The 27,340-nt window shown below is 36.4% G+C and overlaps 1 protein-coding gene across 4 annotated transcripts in view; it reads right to left on the bottom strand.

Annotated features, from left to right (window-relative positions):
• The window catches only part of CDK19 (cyclin dependent kinase 19), a 136,206-nt gene extending 111,104 nt beyond the window's left edge, over nucleotides 1-25,102 (bottom strand). For 3 of the 4 annotated variants that reach the window (XM_010989585.3, XM_064486779.1, XM_031456159.2), the window contains exon 1: nucleotides 24,770-25,102. In XM_010989585.3, coding sequence (XP_010987887.1) covers nucleotides 24,770-24,897 — 128 coding nt within the window. In that variant the 5' untranslated portion in view covers nucleotides 24,898-25,102. The remainder of the gene's footprint in view (nucleotides 1-24,769) is intronic. The other variant, XM_031456158.2, reaches the window with a different exon arrangement.
• Nucleotides 25,103-27,340: the final 2,238 nt, after the last annotated feature.

Genomic DNA, 27,340 nt, shown 5'->3' with positions numbered 1-27,340 from the left:
TAAGTAGAAGAAAACACTGCAGGGGACAATGTCTCTCCTAAACTCTGTGTATCTGTTATACAACCTCCATCAATGACTCTAAGGAAAACCTATTTCTCGCCACATAATATTTAGAATAACACCTCAGATGAGTAACTACATCCATTAAAAGGTTAGTAAAAATAGTAATAATAAAAGTTTAAACAAGAAAGTAACTCTAGGGAAAAAAATTAATTTAACACTTGTGATTCAACAATCCTTACCCAGGTCTTCTCAAACCTCAAAAGAGATATACTTTTAAGACAGTGCATGTATCCAGGCAACTCTTTATAAGAGGCTCATCAAAGGATATAACATAAATCTCAACAAGAAGTGCCCCAAAATAGTGACACAAGGCATTTCAGTTCGATATGCCCAGTGCCCTAACACTGAGGATTGTTCAATGCAAAGATGAATAACCAAAAAAAAAGTGTTATATTCCCTCCGATGGGAATATTTTAAAATTCAGGAAATTTTATCTATAAAAGAGTTCATGTTTAATCCTATCTGAAAGCAAGAGAGGTTGGCATCAGCAGTCTAAGTCTTTCTGACCCAGGAACAAATGTCTTAGACTCAAAAACCCCCGCCATTAACCCCAGACACTAATACTGCATAGTTATGAAGATAACACAGAGCAGAGGTCTCACATTGTCAGCTCTACAGCCCTGTTCCCAATGGTGAGAAACACAGCACAACCTAGTGAAGGCAAGACCCTACTCAGAGACCCAATTAACCCTTAATTCAAGGTCAGACAACTTGCCCAAGTACCTCCCTCACCACACTCCAATTCCAATTCCTTAGAATTTAACAATTCTAACCAAAAAAATTGTGAAATATATAAGCTAATGCTGCAGTTATACACCAAAACAGAAGCAGTTTCTCAACGGAACCTGCCATTCTCAATTAATTCAAGGAAGAAACACAATTAGTAAAAGAAAAGGGCATGATATAATAGCTCTTATCTGTCAAAACAGGATTGAATACTTACTTTTATACTTCCTTTTTAAATAAGCCTGGAAACATAAGAAGAAAGTTAAAACAAAGGACAGACTTTCCATTCTGGAATTATGCAGTTGGTAAAACTACTGTCTTTCCTTTTATACCACTTTAGTGACCCCACAATTTGGACTCAGGTTCTGGACAATCCACTCAGATACCATCCTGGCCACTTCTCTGGGGGGTCATTCACCCTACTCATCCGATTGGCCTGGAATCCCATCTGTCTCCTAAATATCCCTTGATCTTTCCCCCAAGCCTTGCCCCTTTTCTACCCCGACAGCTGCCACTAAGAAGCAGGTCCTTCTCATTCTCACCAGACCTAACAGCATTCTGCTGCACTCTCCTCCCTCTCTTGTCCTCTCACCATCCACACTAATGCAAAACTGATCATGAAATTTTCCTCTACAAGGCTATCTCTAGAGAATGCCCACATTTTTGGTGTTACTCATTTACATTTTATAACAAGCATGTGTTCCTTTTACAATCAGAAAAAAAATTTTTTCACTACTTCCATTTTGGGAACCATTAGAATCTATTCCATTTGGAATCTATTACCCCACTTCTCCACCAGGTTAAAGGCCAAATTCTTTAACCAGGCACACAGTGATCATGCTCTGCCTTTCCCAAACGTTTTTCCAATCTCCATCCCAAGTACTTACTCTAGCCATCCTGAATTACTTGCTGTTGTGTTTCCTGAATATCCTAGTTTTATAAATTTTGCTTCCTCTGAGTAGAATACAGAGATGTACCAATAATCTTGAATCTGTTCCTAATAATCAACCTGCCTCTCACTAATAGTTACATCCTAAATCTAAAGAAAAATAGTCTTATTTATCTCATCTTGCAGCACATTATTCCGAAGCATGGCCTGCAGTCCTAGAGTTGTACCAGCACACTAAATTCTTTCTTTCTAACCAGAGAGAAACAGGTGTTTTTAAAAGGATAAAATAAAAGGGCACTTTGCATCCAGAGCCTAAGAGATAATAGGGAGAAGGCACAATGCACAGTGCTAAATTTGGGGAGGAGATAGAAAAGTAGAGAAAAATAGGGCAAGGAACCTGGATAAATGTGCAGCACAACTTTTCAGAGTGGAACAGCTTTATCTGAAATGTTATAAATATTCACCAAGTATAAGCATAATAAAGTTAAATTTGAAAATAGTATGAATATTTATATGACTTTCCCCTCCTTCTTTTAGCATGGAAATTCAAAAGTTGGCCACTTTTTCAAAGCACATGATTGGTTTCACCTTCCTTCAGTTTCTTCTACTATATAAACAGTTACAAACAACCAAATGGAAATTACAGAGACTATATGTAATTAGTGAGATCTTTTCTTCTGATTATAATTTATACATAATTTTCTCTTTCAAACCACATAAAATACAGGAAAAAAAAAAACCTAGAGTTTTAAAAATACAAACCAAACACATGGAAAAAAAATCAAAACATTCCTTTCACTTGATTATGTAATTGGGCCAAATGAAACCAGCAAACAGCATTACCCAATGCTGCCTTCTACCTAAAGAAATAAATGAAGAGAAAGATAGGGAAGGCAGAACACTCGGACATAAATCACAGCAGTGTTTTTTGGATCTGTCTCCTAAAGCAAAGGAAATGAAAGCAAAAATAAACAAATGGGATCTAATTAAACTTAAAAGTTTTTGCAGAGCAAAGGAAACCAACAAAATTAAAAGACAACCTTTGGACTGAGAGGAAATATTTGAAGATCATTTACCAATAAGGGGTTAATATCCAACGTATATAAACATCTTATACAACTCAACATCAAAATAAAACACAATTTAATAAAGGGCAAAAGACCCAAATAGACATTTTTCCAAAGAGGAAATGCAGATGGCCAGAAAGCACAAGAAAAGATGCTCAACATCACTAATCATCAGGGAAATGCAAATCAAACCCACAGTAAGGTATCACCTCACACCTGTCAGAATGGCTATCATCAAAAAGAACACAACAAATGTCGGCAAGGATATGGAGAAAAGGGAACCCTTGCACACTGTTGGTGGAAATGTGAATAGGTGCAGCCACTATGAAAAACACTATGGAGGGTTCTCAAAAAATTAAACATAGAACTACCATATGATTCAGCAATTCCACTCCTAGGTATACATCCATAAAAAACCAAAAACACTAATTTGGAAAGATACATGCACTCCAATGTCCACAGCAGCATTATTTACAGTTGCCAAAATATGGAAGCAAGCTCAGTGTCCATCAACAGATCAATGGATAAAGAAGATGTGGTGTGTGGTAATACTACTCAACCATTAAAAACAACAACAATAAATGTTGCTATCTACAGCAACAGGGATGGACTTGGAGGACATTATGCTATGTGAAATAAGTCAGACAAAGACAAATTATATGTAGAATCTAAAAAATACAACAAACTAGTGAATACAACAAAAAAGAAGCGACTCACAGATATAGGGAACAAACTAGTGGTTACCAGTGGGGAGAGCGAAGAGAGGAGGGGCAATATGGGGGTAAAGGGTACAAACTATTCGATATAAAATAAGCTACAACGGTATATTGTACAACATGGGGAATATAGCCAATATTTTATAATAACTATAAATGGAGTATAACCTTTAAAAATTGAGAATTACTATACTGCACACCTGTAACATATAATTTTACTGTGCATCAACTATACTTCAATTTTTAAAAAAGAAAAAGAGAGGGGAAGAGGGACGGGATAAAGACAGTTCAACAGGTTACAATGGCTGAGGAGCAAATCTAAGGATTTTCCTACTTTGCGGGCTACATTATATAATCTTGGTTCTATTAAATAGAACAAAGTTATAATATTCTTAGCTGTAATAATGGTATTACAGTTATGCAAGACAATGTGTTTATTTTTAGAAGATTCATGCTGAAATATTCAAGGCTATAGTACCGTGATGATCGCAACTTATCTTCAAGTGGTTCCAAAAAACAGACATGCACGTTATCAACGCACTTACAGAAAAGGCAGCTACAATCATCTGTTAGCTGTTTAACCTGGATCCCAGAAGGGCGAACTACAGCCCAAGCCAAATCCAGCTGAGCCTGCTCTTGTAAATAAACTGCTGGAACACTGCCATGCCTCCTCACTCACCTGCCGTCTGTGTCTGCTTTCTCTGTGCAGCTACAGAATCGACAGGCTGTAACAGAGACCAAACGGCCTCCAGAGCCTGAAACACTTACTGGCCCTTTGCAGAAGTACAGAACATATCTGGCCCTTTACAGAAAAAAAAAAAATTGCTAACTCCTAATATAGACAGTGGATATAGCTGATCATAGGACCAAGTTTTTAAACCTTTCTATATGTTTGAACTTTTACAACTCAGCAACAGCAACAAAGAATAAAAAGACAACCCAATGAAAAAATGGGCAAAGGATCTGATCAGACATTTCTCCAAAGAATATACACAAATGGCCAAAAAGCACATGCAAAGATGTTCAACATATTAGTTACTAGGGAAATATAAATCAAAACCACAATGAGATACACACACTAGGATGGCTAAAATCAAAAATGCAGATAATACTAAATGTTAACAAGGATGTAAAAAAATTGGAACCCTCACACATTGCATGTGGGAATGTAAAATGGTGCAGCTGCTTTGGAAAACAGTTCCTCAAAAGGTTAAATATAGAGCTAACATACAAGCTAGCAATTCCACTCTTAGGTATATACTCAAGACAATTTAAAACATATGGTCAAACAAAAACTTCTACATAACTGTCCATAGCAGCATTATTCACAATAGCCAAAAGGTAGAAATAACCCAAAGGTCCATCAAATGATGAATGAATAAACAAAATATGGTGTATTCATACAATGGAATATTCTTCAGCCATTTACAAGAATGATATATTTAGACATTCTACATCATGAGTGAACTTTGAAAACATTATGCTAAGTGAAAGAAGTCAGATATAAATCACATATAGTATGATTTCATTTATATGAAATGTCTAGAATAGACAAATTCACAGAGACAGAAAGTAGATTAGTGGTTGCCAGGAGCTAGAAGGATGGGGAAATAGTACTGCTAATGGGTACAGGGTTTCTTTTGGGGGTGATGAAAGGTTCTAAAATTAGATAGTGGTAATGCTTACACAACTCTGTGAATATACTAAACCCACTGGATTGTCAAAAAAAATAAATTAACAGCCCCTGCCAAGATAGACCTAGATGAGTATTTCACTGATGAAAAATGCAGTAACTAATCAATCAATCAATATCTTAGAAAGTTTATAGAAAAGTGTATTTTGACAACGATGATAATTAATTTTCCTTCATCAATCTCTTGATTAATCATCATGTATACTCTATAGGCAAATAGTTGTCATTATTTTATACTGAACATCTTGTTACAAATAAGAATGTTGGGGTAGGAGTTAGAAAATGACACCAATACATTAGAAACTGAAACATACTATGAGATCTTAAGAGAGGAATTTAGTATTTCTGAACTCTTTTAAGGCAGCTATTTGACCAAGACATAAGATTCCATGAGGTTCTAAAAGCTTATGTTGTGTTTTTACCACTACCTATAAGTACATCTGGAAAGAGATTTTTTAAGTTTTTAATTAAATTATATAGTTCTTTTTTTTTTTTTTTTTGAAAATGGGTAACCACAGACGGAAATTAGGGGTATTTTTACATTTTTTTTTTTACATTTTTTTATCAAGTAATAGTCATTTTATAACATTGTGTCAAATTTCAGTGTAGAGCACAACTTTTCAGTTATACATGAACATACTTATTCATTGTCACATTTTTTTTTCACTGTGAGCTACCACAAGATCTTGTATATATTTCCCTGTGCTATACAGTATAATCTTGTTTATCTATTCTACATTTTGAAATCCCAGTCTGTCCCTTCCCACCCCCGACCCACTTGGCAACCACAAGTTTGTATTCTATGTCTATCAGTCTGTTTCTGTTTTGTATTTATGTTTTTTTTTTTTTAGATTCCACATATGAGTGATCTCATATGGGATTTTTCTTTCTCTTTCTGGCTTACTTCACCTAGAATGACATTAAAAATTAATAAATAAATAAATAAAATCATATCGTTCTCAAAACTCCTATTTCATGCAGATCAATATAGTAATATTAGGAAACACCAGTTCACTTTGAAGTTTCCTAATCATGATCTTCATTTTCAAGTCAAATATTGTTAAGCACATTTTGATTATGTACCCTTTCCTTTTTGCTTTATATTTTTTCACTTTAGAAAGTTTCCTCTCTCAGAAGAACAAAGTGTTAACTAAATATCTGTTGATCAGGTGCTGTTTGTAATAACAAAAAGTTACTACCTAAGCATCAATCAACAAAGTAATTAAACAAATAATGGTACATCTATCTAGTGGAATACAGTCATTAAAAATAATAGAACAGTGATTTTCAGGGGGGAAAAGGTCAGAAAGTATACTTTTAACTCATACCCTCAAGAATAACTGCATATAATTGACAATATTATTGACAGAAGGTTTACATATGGGAATGGTAAGATTTTCTTTAAAAGAAAACCACTGCTGGAAAAGAACGTTTAATGAATTGGAAACATATCAATTATATATAGTTAAATAAAAAATAAAAGTTATCAAAAATCATGTAGAATGTGATCACATTCTTGAGAAAAAAAAAATAGAAAAATATATACCACACCACTCACGTTATTCAACCACACTATTCACATGTTATTCATCTATGAATTATTTCAATTATTTTTGCTTATCTTTACTTTCCCCAGCTTTGAGATATAACATTAAATTTAAGGTGTACAATGTGATGATTTATGTGTATGTATTGCTAAGTGATTATCACAGTGAGGTCAGTTAGCATATCCATCGTCTCATAGTTACTGTGTGTGTGTGTGTATGTGTGTGTGTGTGTATCTTTATTTTTAAATTTTTCTTAAACACTTTCTATTTATAAAATAGAAGAAATATTTTTTGAAAAATATTAGAAGAAATATTCTTTTCTATTTATAAAGAAGAAATTTTTAATTAAAAAATAAGATTATCCTCTTTCATCTATTTTCTTTATTTTGAAGGCTTAAAGTAAAATAACTCATCATGGAACCCATTTTTCTTTCATAATACGATGAAGGTTTTTAAAACAATTAATTGTATTAGATGGGGAGAAAAAAATCCTATCTTCCTACTGAAACTAATAAAGTTAATCCTCGTTCTCAAAACCACAAGGTGACCATAGTTTTTACTCAATACTTACCCTTCTTAATTGCTAATTTAAACCTCAGGGAAATTTATCATGGAAACTCCCTCATATTTTTGGAGAAAAAATAAACCAGTATTTTGCTGGGGATTTTTATATATTATGATTTAATTATTCCTCACAGCAACCACAAGAGATAGTAATTTATTATCATACAAATTTTACAGGTGGAGAAACTGAGGTTCAGATATATTATTTTACCAAAATACCACACCTAGAGAGTATTAGCCCAGATGTGAAATAAGGGTTTCCAATTCCAAAGTTTCCTTACACGACAATTACAGTTTTCATTTATACAAATATTTGTGGATCAAGAGTAAAAATCCCTCTCTGAGAAAGGAAAATTCAAGTAGTTCTTTAAGAAGGAATAAGCTTTATTTAAATCATTTGCGCCCAAAAGTATTTTATTTATTCAAACACCTTTGTGACTGGAAAATGTCTTCCTGATAAAGGTACTGAATTTACAACCTCAATAAACTAAACCAAAAAACTCAGTTAGTTGGCACAGAGCAAAGGTCACATGTAAAATTCAATAATATGTCTAGCTTCTGTTCTCTTGTAAGTACTAAATTTCTCTGTAGTGTTTTCCTACCATTTGTACTAAAAGATAAGGACTCTCATAATGTCATATGGCTTTATTTAAAAGCCCATCTTTATCCATCTAAATGTTGAACCTTTACATTTATATGGACTTGAACGTCTACAAAATTTGTTTTGGTTAATAATGGAGTCTTTACATAGTGTGAGAGACAGCGATGCTTCATAACCTGTATTTATCATTAAGCACTTTGCTGATAGCTAAGCTTTGTTAAAAATAAGACAATAGGAGAGTCACTTATGCTAAGCCGCATAGTAGTAAACCAAGACTTAATTACAGTTTGGCCTCCCCTAGAAATGGAATCTTAGACCAGTCAATCAGATAACACCTAATCATCACTAGTTAAGTAATCTGCCTGAGATACCCCTGCCATCTCCTAAAAGAAAGTGACCTTGCCACAACCAATCCAGTTTTTCGCCTCGTATAACTTCCTTGTTCCTGCTCCCTTCTGCTTATAAAAGTCTTTCATTTTGTACAGCTCCTCAGAGCTCTTTTCTATTAGACTGAATGCTGTCCAATTAATGAATCATTGAATAAAGCCAGTAAGATCTTTAAAATATACTTAGCTGAATTTTGTTTTTACAGTTTGGTGGCAGTGATGGGATCCAAAGGAGACTTCTGATGGCTTTGGGGATGAGAAACACAGACACTGATACCTGTGAGCCCTTTGAGTTCTGTCTTTCCAAGGGCCATGGGTAAGTTCCTCTCTATTCTGAGTTCTAATCTCTTTGCGTTGAGCCTCCAATCTAATTGACTTCCCAGTCCCAAGGCTTAGTCAGCTTGAGTCTGCCAGACAGTTCCACTAGGAACTAGTCCCTAGCCCTTGGTTAGTCTGCAGTCCCCATTTGTTGGTTGTTCAGTGCAAAGTTTTACTTTAAGAACTACTGGTAGTTCCACTTAGGAACATCTAAGGCCTTCTCTTGGCAAGTCTGCAATACCACATGTTTGGCTACTGCTGCTGTTCCCAGTTCCATTTCCTTAGTTACTGTTGGTTTCTGCTACCATGCACATGAGGTAAAGGAATAATAGATCTACTGTTAATGGGAATCAGGGAAGCCAAAGTGACAAGATTGATGGGTATGGGTCAGGTACCTAAAAACCATCAGAGCACTCACCACCTAACTCTAAGACACCTGTGCTAGGTAAATGGGTCACAGAATGGGTTAGATTGACACTAGGTCAACCATCAACCTCAAGAAAATTTCTTTGCAACATGATATGCTATAAAATGTCACACAATGCCCAACCCAGCAGCATAGTCCTCTTAGGTATTAAATCTGACTCCAATAGACCCAAAGCTTAGCTAAATAAGTGGGATCATCAAGTTTCAAAGGGTTGAGCACACTTCTCTGATACAGCTGCTTATTTTATATCTTAGAACTCTGGTCCCAGAGTTGTTAATAACAAAAATGGCAAAACTTTACTAAGACAAGCTAGAATTACAATGGCTACTAAGAGGTACATTCCAACTAAATAAGATCATTGCTTTAAAAAGTGCACTTTAAAAAAGGACTTTAAAAAAGCAAGGACTCCCAAAGCCAACAAACAGAATGACATACCTACTTTAATTGGTATGCTTAAGTCTCCAAATGGCTTCAAGATTCTAAAATAGCTTCATTGAAAGATTCACTGTAAAACACTAATGAAAAATTAAAGACCCAAGAGGTACCTAAAACAAAAGACTGACATGACTCCTACTACTCCCCTCTACCCTTCTTTATTTGAGCACTCATTCTACTAATCCTGTCTGAATCATCTTTCCACTCGAGACTACAAGACTGTAAACAAGTCTCCCAAATTAGTGGCCTTACAGACACCCTCACATTTACTTCAAAGGAGGGCCCCTACGTGGGTTGAGGAGATACTGAGGGATTTTCCAGTAAACTGATACCAGTTATTCCCTCAAACAGCCAAGGGAAAACTAAAATTAAAATTAATGGGAAAACTTGCCAAATTCTGGTAGATAATGAACGTCCACTCTCTACTGTAATCCTCACTCTGACCTGAAGATGGGATCCGGGAAAACTGTCAGAAGCTGGCAAAGGGTGAGAATCCTTGCCAGTCAGCCCTCCTGAATCTCTGTCTATAGTGGCCAGTTGAGAGGAAGGTAAAATTTCATGTTGTCCCTTCCCTTCCAAATCCTTAGAACCATTGGTTATTAATCCTTTCTCACCTAAGGGACAGCTACTGCCTTCTAGTATGTCTTTTTATGTCCTGAGAATTGTCTAAATTTTTCCTCCTTTCCTTTGGTTATCTTTGGGAGTGGCTCAGGATCTTGAGAGGGTGGTGTATTTTGCACCTCTCTGAGGATGCCTCTTAGTCCAAGGGGTTATCCAGTATTGACAGGAATATTTATTGTTTGTCCCCAACTGAAACCTGGCAAGATCTTTAAAAGGATTTGTTTTAAGTAGCTCTGTGGCCAGAAGTTGGCCAAACTGTAAGCTGATAGTCAAAGTCTGACAGGAACTTTTTTTTAGGCCTTCTCCCCTAAGCTAAAATGAAAGAAAACTATGTACCCAGAGGCGGAAAAATATTCCAAAGACAGACAGGTCTAGATCTAGAACATAAGAATCTTTTGGTTTCTATCTTAGTTGAAGATCTTCTTGACATACAGAAGCAAATTGAAAATAATGTAGTTGGATGGGTGGGTCAGCCCTTTGAAGTCATTTTGGTTGCAAATCAATTCTTTGAGGAATTAAAAATAACTATCTTTGTCTTACAAATTGAGTCTTTACAAGAACAGAAATGCAGTTCTAGAAGCAATTCAAAACCTATCTTTTTTACCAATCCAAAACCTCCCCTATAAATCACTGAAAAGCCAGTAAGATATTTAAATTTTACTCAGTTTAATTTTATTTAACAGCTTAAAATTAATTCAAAGGTTTCTTTCTCCTTCACCACCTCAAACTGAATTCTTTGTTCCACAATGTGGCACAGGTCATTACTAACTGGCTTTCCAAAATGTTCCTTTACCTTCCTCTACTCCAGAGAAGGCACTTAACTTACCACTCGGTTGGCACAGCCTCTTTGCCTTTCAGACTTTGTCTCTTCCTCTGTTTCCTGCCGAAAAATGGACGCAATACATGGAGGTACCACAATCATCTGGGACCATGTGTACAAAAACCACAGAACAGAGAGAAGGTTGGGGAGTTTTGGTAATATCCTAGAAAGCTGCACCAGCCCAGCACTCCCCATCTCTGGACTTTTTGATACAAGAGGAAAATAAACCCCTGACTTCCTTAAGCCATTATAGACTTGCTTTTCAGTTCCATGAATACAATATGGCACAGAAACACACCTTAGCATGTGTTCTTTCCAGGGGTTAAAGGACAACTAGATCGCTCTCCCCTCTCCAGTTGTTTGAAATTTTTTTAAATGCTTTTAACAATTTCAACATCCAAAACACAACATGGAATTTTATTCTTTTTGCCACTCACTAGAATGACAGAATGTATATCTTTGAAAAAAATCACACTTTAATGTAATAAAAATTAGAGTAGGAAATTAAGATGACTAAAAACTTCCTGGCAAAATGTTCACTAACAAATCATATTTCCGAACATATCTTCAACATAAAAGTAGGAAAAATATGGATGCCAAAATTACATAATTTTGTAGTTTTCCAAGGGAAAAAATGCTGCTTCTTAACAAGCAAAAAATCTTTACCAACTATAAATTGAGTAAATACTGAGAGAGGTAGAAAGAGATGTATCTCAACCATGAACTACAATCCTTAAGGATCTAAAGAGAGATATAAATTGTAAAGTGGGCCAGAATTTTTATCTTAGCTTCAGGCAATCAGAGAAATAGCTAATTCCTATCAGGCTAACACAGAAAACATTTCACCCATCAAATTGTGATAAAGAACATTCAAAGCTACTGAGGTTGAGATAAGCAGGGCACATACACATTGTTGGTGATGGTGAAAAAAATACATATGAAAAGGAATTAGGAAATATGTATTAATATATATTAAGAGCCTTAAAAACTTGTATCTTTTGACTTTACTGTCAGGAAAGAATATATAGACCAAGATTTACATATAAAAACATCTATTAGTGTATTTATATTATCAAAGTATTGGAAAGAACTTACATGTTCAATAATTAGGAAGAGTTAACTAAAGTATTATATAATCACATGATAGAAGAACATAGATATCCATTAAAAATCAAGTTTTTGAAGGAAATTTAGTAATATAGATAAACATTCATATCTTAAGTCAGAGGACCTCAGGCTAGTTCACAGTGCTTGTAGTATCTTTGTAATTTGTTCTTGGCATCTCTAGGTCAAAAGAGATACCTAATAATGCCAATATGGAATTTTCTCAAAAAATCAAAAATACAACTACCATATGATCCAACAACCCCACTTCTAGGTATGTATCCAAAGGAAAATCACTATCTTAAAGAGATATTCCGCACTCTCATGTTCATTGCAGCATTATTTACAATAGCCAAGCCATGGAAACAAAAGTATCCACTGGCGGATAAATGGATAAAGAAAATGTAGTGTATATGTACAATGGATTACTACTTAAATCATAAAAAATAATGAAATCTTGCTATTTGCAACAACATGGATGGACCTTTGGGGCACTATGCTAAGTGAAATAAGTCAGACAGAGAAAGACAAATACTGTATGACGTAACTCGTATGTACAATCTATAAAAACAGAACTAATAGAAAGAGAACAGATTGGTGATTGCTAGAGGTGGAAATAGGAGGAATGGGGGGCTGGGGGAAAGGGGTAAAAGCAGTCAAATGTACAAATTTCTAGTTATAAGATGAATAAGGTCTGGGGATGCAATGTGGTGATTATAGTTAATAATACTGTATTATATATCCAAAAGTTGCTAAGAGAGCGAATCTTGAAGGTTTTCATCACAAGATTAAAAAATGTGTAGCTATGAAGTGATGAACATTAACTAAACTTATTGTGGTAATCACTTCATAATACACACATACACAAAAATCACTGTTATACAGCTTAAACTAATACAATGTTATATGTCAATTATATCTCAGTAAAACTGGGGATGGGGGAAGAAGGGGAACAACACCACAATAACCACTTCATATCTACTAGAATGGCTAAAATTAGAAAAAAAAATTAAACAGAAAATAGCAGGTGTTGGTGAGGATGTGGAAAAAATGGAACCCTCATACAATGTAGATGGGAATGTAAAACAGAACAGCCCCTGTGGAAAACACCTGGCAGGTCCTCAAAAAGTTAAACACAGAATTACCTTATGACCCAGCAATTTTACTCCAAGAGAAGAGAAAACACACGTTCAAACAAAAACTTGTCCACAAATGTTCATAGCAGCATTATTCCATTAATGGAACCAAAATTTCCATTAATGAATGAATGGATAAACAAAATGTGGTACAACTATACAGTGGTATATTATTCAGCCATTAAAAGCAGTAAAGTATTGACACAAAACTACAATATAACTGAACCTGGAAAACACTATGCTAAGTGAAAAAAGCCAGCCACAAAAGATTACGTAGAATATGCCTCCATTTATATGAAATACCCACAACAGACAAATCCGTAGCAGAAAGTAGATAGTGGTTGCCAGGATTCAGGGTAAGAGGAAATTGAGAAGTAACTGCTTAACGGGTATGAAGTTTCTTTTTGGGGTAATGAAGTGTTCTGGAATTAAGTAGTGGTGGCAGTTGCACAACACTATGAATGTACTAAAACTCACTGAACTGTACACTTCAAAATGGTGAACTTTATGTTATGCCAATTTTTACCTCAAATAAAAAAAGAATACATTATTATGCATAAATAATCCATAGAAGACACCAGGAGAGGGGAAGGGGGAATTGGAAGAAGGCCCAAAAGTCAAAAGACACAAACTTCCAGTAACAAGATAATCCTCAGTTATTAAGGATGTAATGCACAACATGATGACTAGTTAACACTGCTGTATGAGACACAGAAAAGTTGTTAACAGGGTAGACCTAAGAGTTCTGATCATGAGAATTTTTTTTCTTTTCTTTTTATTGTATTTATATGAGATGACGGATGTCGACTAAACCTATTGTGTAATCGTTTCACAATATTTGTAAATCAAACCAACATGCTGTACACCCTAAACTTATACACTGATGTATGTAAATTATTTCTCAATAAAACTGAAAAAAGCAAAGAAAACACCAGGAGAAAATATGCCAAAATATTATCAATGCTTATTTCTGAGTAGTCTTATTACAAGTGATTTATGTTTCCTTCTTTATGTTTCTATAATTCCTAATTTTTTTAATAAATACATATTGGCTTTTTGTTAACACACTAATTTTTACAAGAAATAGAAGTTTTTTAAGATATTTATCCTTTTTCAATAATAAAAGTTATACTCTACTTTTTAAATGTTTTATCATTTTTTAAAATTGGTAATATATACATAGTAAAATAAACATATATAGATACTTTTCAAATGAGTATACAGTTCTTTTTAAAAGTCTTCCTCTCCACCCAAATTTCCTTCCCATAATCACTACTAGCAGTTTAATTGTGAATATATCCAGTCTCAGTTTCTGCAGTCAGAGATTACATCACATTTATCCCTGTATCCCCACTACCTATGGCAAAATACTTGACTCATGGAAAGGAACCAAATGATAAACAGTAAAGAATGGATAAATGAATGGATAGCCAGAAAAATGGAAGACAGATGAAAAGAAAAAATAGATGAATAAAAGAAATGCAGATGGAGGTTGGATGGATGAAAATGTGGATAGATTAACGGATGAATATGCAAGTAGATGGATGTTATTAAGAAACTATTACTACATGACTTAAAGTGAGAGTCTTTGCTAACTGACCTTTCTAAGGGCCCCTTTCAGCTACGGTGCCCTGATCCTTTATACCAGTAATCTATCTGTTCTGACTGACCTCAGGAACCTTATGCCCTTCTTGATGGCTGTTAGGGTAAAAAAAATTTTTTAAGAATTGTAATTGGACATAAATGAACCAACTTTTACAAATTTGAGGGAAATGTAAACCAGAGATTTGTTTCAATCCTTTCAACTATATTATAAACACAGAGACTTCAATTTTGCAACTATCACTGTGTCAGACACAAAGTAGAATTCAGTAAATTATTATATTAATTCCCTATACATTGATAAGTAAAATATAATTTCTCCATAAGTCACAAGAGAAAATGTTTCCATTGTCTTGTTCTAGCACTTAGATTCTAAGAAAAATATTAAGAAGGAAAAGTTAAAAATAGCATGTTAAATACAAAAAAGTTACTGAAGAATTGTTTTAAATGGTGAACACTAGAAACAACCTAAATATAAACAGGGTATTTATTTATTTTATTAAACCAAACCCCTGCTGAATTCAGGCATTTGGACTATTGAGTTCAGGTCATGCTGAATAAAAGAATAGCAACCCCAATCAAATACCAAATTGGTAACCTAGAAGATTAAATAAAGGAAACCTCCCAGAATATAGATGGGAAAGAGTCAAAAATGTTGAGAATGAATTTAAGAGACAGGGAAGATAGAGCATAAAAGGTCAACATTTCTTAATAACCATATCTGAAAAAGAAAACAAAAGAGGCAACAAAAGAAGAAATAAGTAACAGGAAATAAAAACTGCCGTAAACCAAAGACAAAAGAAAGGGCCCACTTTTCATGAGAAACTGGCAGAATTGGAAAAGGGGAGAGTGAAGGAGCGAAGGTAGGAGGAATGCAACTAAAGCTACTAAATACCACTTTTTAACTTTTAAAGTTCATGTTCATAGATCATCTATTCAAAAAATAAATAATCTGCAAAAGACACAGGAAACAAAGCTAGACAAAAAAAAAAAACCCTGTATTTTCTAGAGAGACTTTGGTGAAACTTTAGAATGCATGGATAAAATAAAAACTCTTTAGAAATTCCAGAGGGGAAAAAAACAAGTTTCCATCAAGAAATACCAAAAGCCAAGAAGCAATAGTTTTGGGTTTCGAGAAAAAAATTATTCTTAATATAGAATTCTAATTTCAGCCCAACTATCAATCAGGTATGAGGACAAAAATCCTTATCAGACATGCAAGAACTCAGAAGATCTACACATTCTATATGAAAAAGCTACATAAAAAGATGTCCTCAACTAACCAACAACAACGAAAAAGAATCCAAGAAAAACCGACCGTGGGATATAAAGAAAAACTGAGTATCACCCAGAAGACTTGAAGAAAGGGCAAAACAAATTAAGAAGATCATTAGGCATTAATTCTTGGAACATTGTTTCAAGCAGCACTTATTTGATATACAAGATTACATTTCCTTCTCCTGAGGCCTCAATATACTGATTCATTCAGCAATAAATAAATGTGATAATCATAATATTTTAAAGCTGTTGAATGGTTTCCAGTGTTCACTTTCTAAAATCAACCCTTGGGGGGAGGGAGGATGGGAATAGCACAGCAGTAGAGCATATGCTTAGTATGCACAAGACCCTGGGTTCAATCCCCAGTACCTCCATCAAAACTAACTAACTAAATAAATAAATAAACCTAATAACCACCCCTCCCAAAAAAAAAAAAAAAAGCTGGGGAAAAAATCAACATACAGACAAAAATTAATGGATATATCATCCATTATGGTACATACAACAAACAAAAATAAATAAATAAATAAATAAAATATTTAATATAAATAAAATTAACACTATACTTTAAAAATTGGGAGATGGAGAAAGAGTAGGAAAAATGTGTTACTTTCCTTACATTCATATCAGGAAGACCACAGGTGATATATCCAAGTTGAGAAGCCAAGAAAAAGAAGTTTCAGTTAATAATTTAAAGTCATTAATGACAAAGAACATGAAAACGAATACATGTATGTATATGTACTACTGAACTATTATGCTGCACACCAGAAATTGACACAACATTGTAAACTGACTATACTTCAGTTGAAAAATGAAATAAAAATAGTCACACAAGTATTAACCACAAAAGTTTAAAATAACAAAGGTAATAAATTTGAAGGTTGAGATGGGAAAAGGAAAAACAGGGTAGTGAGATATCACAAAATTGCTCAGCTTTTCTAACAGAAAATCAACAGAAACTGCCCACAAAGTTGATAAATCAAGACACAGAATTATACACGTTAAAGTTACAATGGTAAGCACGAGCAACACTTAGAAACAGTCAACACTGGTAACCTCTGAGAAGTGAAGGAGGCTTGAGAGTGAGTAAGAAGGTAGACTTTTAGTTTTCATTTTACGTATAATTGTACTGTTAGTTTTTTTAATCATGTGCAACTATGATTTGATAAACTTTAATAGCATAAAAATAAAAATATTTCTCCTTTGGTACAAATATGCTATGAACATGAAAAGACTGCTGAGAAATTAGTTAATAGAACTCTGGCTTTCAAATTATATAAGTTTTCAGAAAGAAAAGAGGGTCAATGTTTTTTTAATTTGTACCAAAATCCAAAACACTAAGATTCACTCAGTGTTTAAGTCACTCAAAAGGCAAATATAAATGTAAAATGGAAAGGGGAAGAGAAAGCTAACTACAGTTTGTGCCTCAACCTGTTTGGTTCTTTCACCAGCAAGCTTATTCAACAATCATAACAAAAATAACTTTCCTACAGGAAGAAGCAACTAACTCACAAATGAGACAAAAAGTTTTCCCTCTTTTTTCCAGCAACCATGGACTTACCTTTCTGTCCAAATGTAAATATCTATAAATATCTGCAGAACAGTCTGCCATGGCAGGGCTTTGATGTATGGTGACAGAACAACACAACAAAGTTAGCTGGCCTACTTGGTAATTAAATCCATATTCTGATCACATTCAGCTTAGTAACAGATCAACCACAAAGTCTCACTGAAATAATACATTTAAATAGAAAACACACAACAGGTTTAAAACCTCTTTAAGGAGGCTGTGTATTTCCTTTAGAAAGGCTCATTCTATTAGAAATTAAAGGTATTTTGTAAATTATTTGAGGAGTTTACAGGGTTTTATTTCCTTTTGATCCATCATTCACTTCTATACGTATAAGAACTCAAACCCTCAATAAAAAACTACTGCTGCACACTTGTATCCTGAATTACATCCTGTCTTCTCTCTCGAGACTCTCTTTTATCCTGCACAATGCATGCTCAAAATGGCTATTACAGGAAGTGTGGCATTATCAGCTATTTATAAATGGACAAAAATCTTTAAATAGCTCTGTCAGCTACCTCTTTATGGTTCTAGACCTAAAAAACTACCTGTTTTTAAGGAAATATTCATGTTAGTAATTCAAAATATTAGAATGCTCTTTGAAAAAAAAGTCTTGTCCCTTTGTTTTGGAATCCAAAAGCAGCACTAAATTATATAGTCACATCATCACAAGAAAATGAATAAGTTGATCTTTAAAAACATATTAGTCAAATATTCTAATCATTTACCAACGAGAAAATTCCAAATTGTAATATACTGCCTTAAAGTCCTCTATATTGGTCTAACCCTCACTACACTACTTGAGCATTTTGCAAAATAAATACACAATTTAATATCATATATTAATTTTTTATCCAGTACATCCAGTTCAAAAATATAGCATGCAAAAGTAAAAACTCTTAATTCATCAGTATTGACATCCACTGTATTAAAAAACACTTTCCACTGATCTATATTTTTTCCTATCTGAAACTCAGACAAGCCTTTCCCATGCTGCTAAAACAGTAATTTGCATTTCCTATGCAAACTAATAATTTAGAACTTATTTTTATGCATTAATAATTATTATTTTTAAAGCCTTAATATTTCCCTTCCTGATTCTCAGCCTGTCTCTAGTCCTTAGAGATTTATATCTGGTACATCACCATATTTGTCAAATAATTTCAAGCCATTACTTTCAAAGGTAAGGAGCTTCTAGAAACCTAACTTACAGTGATACTAATATGCACAAAAATACCATACCTACTAAGATATTCACCACACTGTACTAGCAAAAGACTGGAGACAGCCTAAATGTCCATCAAGAGGGGTAGTTAAATAAATTATGTAAGTCAATGGTGGGTGGAAGGATACAGCTCAAGTAATAGAGCACATGCTTAGCATTCACAAGGTCCTGTGTTCAATAGCCAGTAAAAACTTCCTCTAAAAATAAATAAACCTAACTACCCACCCCAAACAAACAAAAATAAAAAGTAAAAAAATTAAAAATAATAAATTATTGAAGTCAATACAATGAAATATAATGGAACTATTATAAGGAACTAGGTATCTCTCTGTACATATGTAATGATCTTCAAGTTATACAGCTAAAAAGTATAAATAAGAAAGTATACAGAACACTACCATTTATCATTAAACACACGTACCCCCTAAAAAATCTCTAAAATGAAAAACCAAGAATGAGCACCTCTAGAAAGGGAAAAGGGAAGATTTACATACATTGTATATCTTTTTATGCACATGCACTTACTACTTGTTAAACACATATACTTACTAAACACATTACAAATAAAATACTTTTTTAAATAATCAAATGTCCTCAATTTCATTCACAATTTGACATCTTTTCAAGTATTGGTTTGCTTTATCAAACTATTTCAGCCTCAAATTTTCTCCTATAACTTGAAATAAAAAACACAGGCTTTCCTATTTTATTTGTCTACACCATCACATACACATTTTTATTAAAAGGTCACTTCACGGATTTAAGAATTGTGTTGTTAAGCCATTTGTTCCAAAAACTCTAAACCTGTGAAGTCCAGTATCATAGCTACTAGCCAGCTTCTTGGTCACATTAATTGTGTTTATTGAGCCACATGTGAGTAATGGCTGCCATACTGGACAGCATACATGCATTTTAATCACTGCAGAAAGTCCTATTGGACATCACTGCTCTAGACCAAGGGCTGGCAAACTATAGACTATGGGCCAAATCCAGGACCAAATCTAGCACAACACTGTTTTCTCCTATTGGAACACAGTCGTTCTAACTTATATTCATTTGTACATTGTGGATACTTTGGCACTGCAACAGAAGATTCAAGTAATTGTGACATAGACGGTATGGCCCACAAAACCTAAAATATTTAGTATCTGCCTCTTTGAAGAAAAAGTTTGTCAACCACTGCTCTAGACAATTAAATTTCACTGAACAGAACATTTCCCCCGGGCCTCAAAAATAGTTTTGAAAGTTTATAGTGCATAAATGAAGAACCAATTAAACATAAGCCAATGTCCACTTGATTTACTAAGTACTAAAAGTACTTAATTTTTTAACATGAACACACATCAAAAAATTTCCTAAAATATGTTTGAACACTGACATTTTCTAAGCATCTCTAAAAAACAGCTGATAAAAGCACAAGACAGATTACTACAAACAATTTTAATAGAGCTGATTTAAGAGAAAAAATGCTCAATAATTCAAAAAAATTACCTATGTTCTTTACCAACCTATTAAAAGAAATATACCAACTATCTTGAAAAGCAGCATATAATTTCTTAGAGCTTACATGCCCAACCCTCTACAAGGTGCTGGAAATAGGATATGACCCATTTGTAGCTAACAGTTTATGGGGCAGGTTAATATTACATAGTGATATTGTACACATAAAAACAAAGAGGGGCAGAAGCACAGATAATGACTACACTATGTGAGTAGGGGAAGGCTTCTGGAAGAAAAGCTATTTGAAATGGGTACTAAAGTGTGGGTAGGAGTTTGCCAGGTTTGTGGGAGGGGATGGGGAAAGGAATGGCAGAGCAATGTCATTCTAGTTTGAATGTAGAAAAAAGAAAACAAGACACGAAGAGGACTTAGAAAATCCTAGAAAATATCAGCAGTTCAATACTACAGAAGCACATGGCTTGAATATACTGAAGAAAAGGAGGAAGGTGGTGGCAGGTGTAAAGGCTGTGAAGACTAAAGACTTTCAGATTCAAATGCAAATGGCTTCACAGGCCAAACTAAGGAATTAAGATCAGCTGCAACTGTATGAGCCACAGAGAATCAGAGTTTTCCAAGAAGAGATACGGTATGATTGATTTGATTTGATTTTGTAGGAAAATGACACTAGCAACTTGGATATCGGACTATAGCGAGAAAAAGACAAATAATGGCAGAGACTAATTCAGCCACTACGCAAATCAGAGATGATGGCTAAAAGTAATGACAGTGAAGATGACGAGAAACCAGATGAAGAGAAACAACTACATAAAGACATAAGGTAGAATCTATAGGCCTGTACTCCTACTGTTTTAAAATGCCCCTTGTATGTGATACTTTCCCTTTTCCTGTTTCCAAGTACAGATGTAGTATCTTTTGCATGGAAAATTTTATACAGTAAAATTGCCAAAACTGGAGGCAATATGGTCTTTTTTTTTTTTTCCCTCAAGGTACTAGGGGGGAAAACACATTTAAAAATGCAAAAACAAGAGTCAAAAGATGTAGATTACAGGTTTGTCTTTGGTGAGACTACGCGCATGACAACCTCTTAAAAACTCTGGTTTTCTCATCTGTAAAAAGATGAAATTAGACTAGATGATCTAAAACTCTTGAAAGTTCTAAAATTCTATAATCATAGTGATATAGCTTTAATGTTCAGGAGGTCACCAAAGAAATGCAAATACAATCAACTACTTTAACTAAAAACCAAATGTGAAAACTCCATCAAAAACAGGGAGATGCTCTTGTACCTACTACTACTTACCTATATGTATCTACATATACCTACTACATTTATTGTGAAGAATTTGATGACATACATTAAGAGATGCAGTCACCAATTAATACTCATCTGAAACACTAAGCCAAAACTGAAACTTTGTAAGATGTCTGTCAGACATTTCACTTTCAGTCACTATCTTTCAAAAACAACTCCAAAAAGGAACATTTTTATTGGAGTGGTTCAAAAGACTAAATGAACGTCTGCAAGGCTGAACAGTAGTATTGTTAGGTACAACAGTTTTCAAACATAACACTATCCTATGGAATCATGTTTGTCTGAACCTCTTATTCACAAAAGAACTTAATATTCCTTTATCAATCGAAAATAGAAGTGTTTCAAACTTGATAAATATGGTCTTGAGATTTGTAAACATACCGTTGTGTGTGACTTTCTACTAATATTGACAGAAAAACTGTATTACAAATTCTTGCTCGTACTAAAAAGTCTAGAAATATTCTAAACTGATTTCTCTTCAAGGATAACTTTTCAGCCTGATTTTTTTTTTAAGGATAGTTGGGTCAAAAGACGCTCAAAACAAAAAGATGGAACAAATAATATTTTTATTAAAGGTGACCAAGATGTCAATCTTGCGTTTCATTCTGTTAAACATTTATGTAGCATAATTAATATAGCCTAAGTTAAAGTTATATTTCAAGCGATATAACATTCTAAGGTTTTGTAAACTGTAGTATTAAACTATAAGCAGAGGCTTTTCTAATGATGTTTTATGTTACATTACTTCTTCCACTGTTTCTTCTGGAGACCCGAACAATTTTCTGGTTACACACTACATTATATACACCAGAATAATATTGCCTTAAGGTATTCATGTGACTTCTTTCTTGCCTCCAAAAATAGCACTATACATTTTTCTGAATTAATCAAAATAAAGTCTGGAAAGAGTTAAAATGTAATTTACTATGGCCTGAGTGTAAAATCCTTTACTATTCAAATTTGTGTCACAGTTTAAAACCATCACTAAAAACTTTGTTATTTCAAATAGCTGGTATCAATGAACATAAAACTAATCCTGCTACCAACCTGCAAGAGATGTATTTACTGTAAAGCCTCAGATCTCAACTAGACTCTAGGTCCAAGAAAAAAACCTCTATATTGATTTTTCCTACAAGTAGTTTAGTGATTTAAACTAATGCTTTCAGATTCTGCAAGTTTTTTTAAAGCATAACATTTTGAAGATACACAAACGGATCTTACTCTACTAAAGAAGTTTTACTAATTCTAATCAAACAAATTTCACTCAAGAAGGAAGTGTATTCAAATCAGGAATTTTATTAGAGAGGGAAATATTCAAAAAGAACAAACAGAAGTAGGAATTAAATTATGTTTTTCTGTTGCAGCCCATGCTATTCAAATACAATTCAGAAGCAGAATTTTTAACTTTTCTCCAAAGTTGTCTGCTAAAACACAACTATTTTAACAACGATAAAATTAAAATACATTTTTCAGACTCCAGACCAAATACATTACAAGTTAGCATGAGGAGTATGAAAACCACCTCTGATGTGTTTTGTAACACCAACGTTCAAATAGGAACGCTAGATGTGCTTTCCCCAAATATATCTGATAAGATTCCCACAGGAACACCAGTATAACAAGTAGGGTGGATATTCCAAAACAAAATACAAGTTAATTATAGTACTTCACATTTCAAGATACTCATTCAAGGACACCTGGCAATTAACTGAGAGAATTATGAGAAAAGTTTACAAGCAACTGAATACTAGGGGGCCCAATCAGTTATAACAAGAGAAAAAATTATCTGAATAACAATCTTTTACACTTTCATAGAACCTTGTAATTTTCACTATACTTTATGATAGAACTGTTTATAAAGTTACGCTTTCTCCTGCCGGTATAAAATCAGCGCGCGCGCGCACACACACACACATCCCCCACCTACTTTGGTCCCAGAGTTCATCAATCAACCATATCAATTACAACAGAGTGCGGAGAACGATAAGCAGCACTTCAGATTTTACTAAAGTCACTGCGGCAGATATTCAGAAATGTTCGCTACGATGCTAAAAACTCTCTTCCACAGTTTGATCGTCTCTTAAGTCTAAGCAGGACAGGCAGACGTTCCCGCGATCACTAACTCTGGGGGAGGGGAAGTCCTGCCAGGATCTGTCCTGAGGTGAGACTGGCTTAAACCCAGGCGGGGAGCTGGCTCCACCTGTCCTGGAGTACAAGCCCTTGTGCCCTCCAGGACGAAGAAGACGCGTTCTCAATACAACGTCCAGCTCGCCTTCTTCTAAGAGAACAATCAGTAAGGGCTTCCTAAGGGATTCCTACGGTTCTCCCTCAACTCCCAGGAAAACAAAGGTTCAGGCCCAGCTCTATTCACTTCCATTCCATTCTGGATAATGTATGCCTGATAAACCCCAGCACGCAGTCATTTGGCAAAGGATGGAGTGTAAGACATAAGAATATCCAAGGTAGGGGGAAATGAGTTACCCGAACGAACTCTGAAGTTCTGCAGGTAAAATGCAGTATCTCAGAAGGTCCTACATTCGAGAGAAGGTGCGGAATTGGGAACTGAGATGTGAGAAAGCGAAACAGGAGGCGGGTGAGGAGGGGTTGAGAAGTGATCGGGTATACGACAGGGACAGGAGGGACTGCGCGGAAGGGCCTTGGGCTGGCCTGCCCCAAGGGCGAAGGTGCCTAGCGGCTCAGACTCATGAGGCTGGCGAGGACCCAGGCGCTCCGACGCCCGACGGACTCCTCGGCGAGGTTTCAAACCGCCGCCCTGGGAGGCACTCAGCCGATTGGAAGTTCCACCACGACCGTCACTAGCCCAGGGCCGGAGAGGCAACTCCTCGGTGGAGCTCTCCCAGCCTTCCGCGTCTCTCCAGGAGACCAGACCCCACAAACTCCACCTCCAACCGAGGTCTCAACTCTAGTTCCGCCGCCAGCTCCATGCACGCGGAGGGTGCCCTCCTGGACGGGACCCAAGCCCCGCGACCCGGCTGCGCCGCGGGAGTTCTAGGGGCGCGACGGGGCCGCGCGGGGGGACGAGCAAAACCTGCGTCCCTCAGCGTCTGCCCTGGGACGCGGCCCCTCGACCACCTCCCCCTCGTCCCCCAGGCACGGCCCGACCCGGCTCCCACCCACCCATCCCGCGCGGTCGCGGGCAGGGCGAGGACCCGAGCGAGCCTACTCCCCCCGCCCCTGCTCTTACCCATCTTTCCGCCTCGCCTTGTAGACGTGCCCGTAGGTGCCGCGTCCCACTTTGCACCCTTCGTACTCAAACAAATCCTCCACCCGCTCCCGCTCCGCCGCCAGCTTCGCCTTGAAATCATAATCCATTGTCTGCTTTCCCCATAGAGGCACCGGGACGCGGGGGCCGCCGCCGCTCAGTCCCTCCTCCTCCTCCCCCCGCGACCGCCGCTCCACTTCTCCAACAGCCGCCTCTCGGGCGCGCGCGCGCCACCCGCCGCCCCGCGATCAGCCTTCAGCAAGGGACTCCTCGGCGGCCGCAGCAGCCACCTCCTCCACCTCCTCCTCCTCCTCCTCCTCCTCCTCCTCCTCCGCGGCGGCAGCGGCGGCTCCCGCAGGCACCCCCAGTCCCGCCTCCCCCCTTCATTTCCTTGTTTTGGAACCTGGTGGGCCGCGCCGCGGCTTCCTCGAGCTCATTAACGAACCAGCCCGCCCACCTCGAGGTTGCGGAGGCTCCTGGGAAATGTAGTTCCCTAGGCCTCAGGAGCGGTGAAGTTTTGCTGGTGAAAGAAATACAACTCCCAGGTTGGCTGGGGCCGCTACAGCCCCGCCTCCACGAGGCATACAAGCCTGCGCACTGGGGCCGCCCCCCCTCAGGTAGCGCTGGACTGCCAGTTCCTGTGAAGGTGGAAAGCGCGAAGTTGCACTACGCTTTCTGCGAGTCTGTGGGACCCGGTGGAAAGAAAGTCCTTATTCTGATGTGAGGAAGGTATTCCGTTATAACTGCCCCCGGGCGAGGAGGAGACTGGAAAGTATTTAACAAGCGCCTTGCCCAGGAATTTGCTCTAGTGGTTTGCGAGGCGAGGACTGTGGTTAGGGCAGTTGTACTGCAGACTGTCGTTGTTTGTTTTTTGCGGCAATTGGTCCGCCCATTGCCCCGCCCCCGTCCAACTGCTCATTGGCAGGGGCTAGAGAATGACGTACTCGTTGGTGCGTGGGTATCCCCAGGCTTTGGCTTTTTTCCGGCTCTTGATTGGTAATTGAATGTGCTCGGTTCTTCCTGATAGGTTAATCTTTTTTCTTTACGATGCAAAAACAGTATTTCAAATGCTGAACACCCAGCGGTTTCCTAGTTCTAGCCTCGGTCTGATAACGTGTAACTTCTGGGCCGTAGCAGCCAATCATCCTTTTCTTGGCACTCTAGCCCTGGTCTCATCCCCGCATAGGCGGTTCCCACAGCCAAGCTTTTGGCCATCTGTCTAAGGACAATATAAGTGCCTACAGGATGCAGCGTTTTAAAAACAATCATTTGGTGTGGATTGTAAAGGACTTTTTACGGTTTATGCATAATGGTGACGTTCTCCTAGAATGTTTAAGAAAGTTTCCTTAATCAAGGTGAACACTGATCCATTATTACGTGGATAAACATATCAGATGCTTGGGATACAATCTTATACATGACTGGTGCTAGGATAGGGCTTATATACCACATTCAGTGCGAGCACAGAGGAGGGAATTGTCAATTCTACAAGAAGTGGTAAGGAAAGTTAATCGTGATATGTTTGCTTGGTTTTGGAAGAAACCTGGGAAAGTAGCGGAAGGAGGAGGAAGGATCGTTTCTTTACTACAGCAGTTAAGTTTTCTAAGAAACTTCCGCAGATCTGGAAGTAAATCATGAAGTTGTCTGAGTGTCTTCTTTCCAGACACTACGATAAGTGCTCGGGATAACAGATGAAAATTGGTCTTTTCCATCGGGGAACTAAAACCTATTGAAGAAATAAACATGCAAGCAAGTTAAAAAATAAACTGTGTGGGTACAAAGAGCAACAGCAGAATAGGAGGACTTCCAAAAGTGTCAAGGTAGACTTCATTAAGGAGGTGGGTTTGAGCCAAAATTTGAAGTATCTTATTTGGAGGACAGGTGGGGAAATAGGGAGTTGGGAATTAATTCAGGCAAAACGGCACATATGTATCTCATGAGAGAATCTGATATATTCTGACAATTACAACTAGCTTGAACATTACAGGTTAAGGCAGAGAAAGGAGACGGCTAAGAAGAGACTGGAGAGATAAGCAGAGGTTAAATTATGAAGAGCTATATATGTCAAGCAGAAGCTTTAGATTTCATCATTCTATAGGCAGTGGAAAGCCATTGAAGACTTTTGAGCTAAGAAGTACTGTAATCAATGTTATGTATTAAAAAAAAATCCTTCTGACAACAGTGTTCAGGATAGATTGGAGGAAGGTAAGAACAGTAAAACCACTGCATTGATTCTTGTAAAATACAAGAATCTGAACTATGGAGGAGCAGTGCTGATTATGAGAAAAAGGCAGATACCAGAACTGTTTACGAATCAAAGTCAGTAGGACCTGGTGATTAATTAAATGTTGGATTAGGGGTTAGAGAATCATCCAAGATGACTTTAAGGTTTTTGGCTTTAATAATAAAGTAAGAAATAAAGTAATAGGAGAAATTTTTAAAGAGGATGATGAATTTGACTGACACAAGTTGAGTTTGAAATACCTGTGGGGCATCAAGATAGAAATAAATAAGCAGGTGAATATTTTTACCTGCCAAAAGGAAGTCTGGCCT

The sequence above is a fragment of the Camelus dromedarius genome, chromosome 6 (genome assembly GCF_036321535.1).
Source record: "Camelus dromedarius isolate mCamDro1 chromosome 6, mCamDro1.pat, whole genome shotgun sequence".
NCBI classification, from domain to species: domain Eukaryota; kingdom Metazoa; phylum Chordata; class Mammalia; order Artiodactyla; family Camelidae; genus Camelus; species Camelus dromedarius.
The sequence above is the reverse complement of the archived record's forward strand: the minus strand, read 5'-3'. Positions and strand labels throughout refer to the sequence as shown.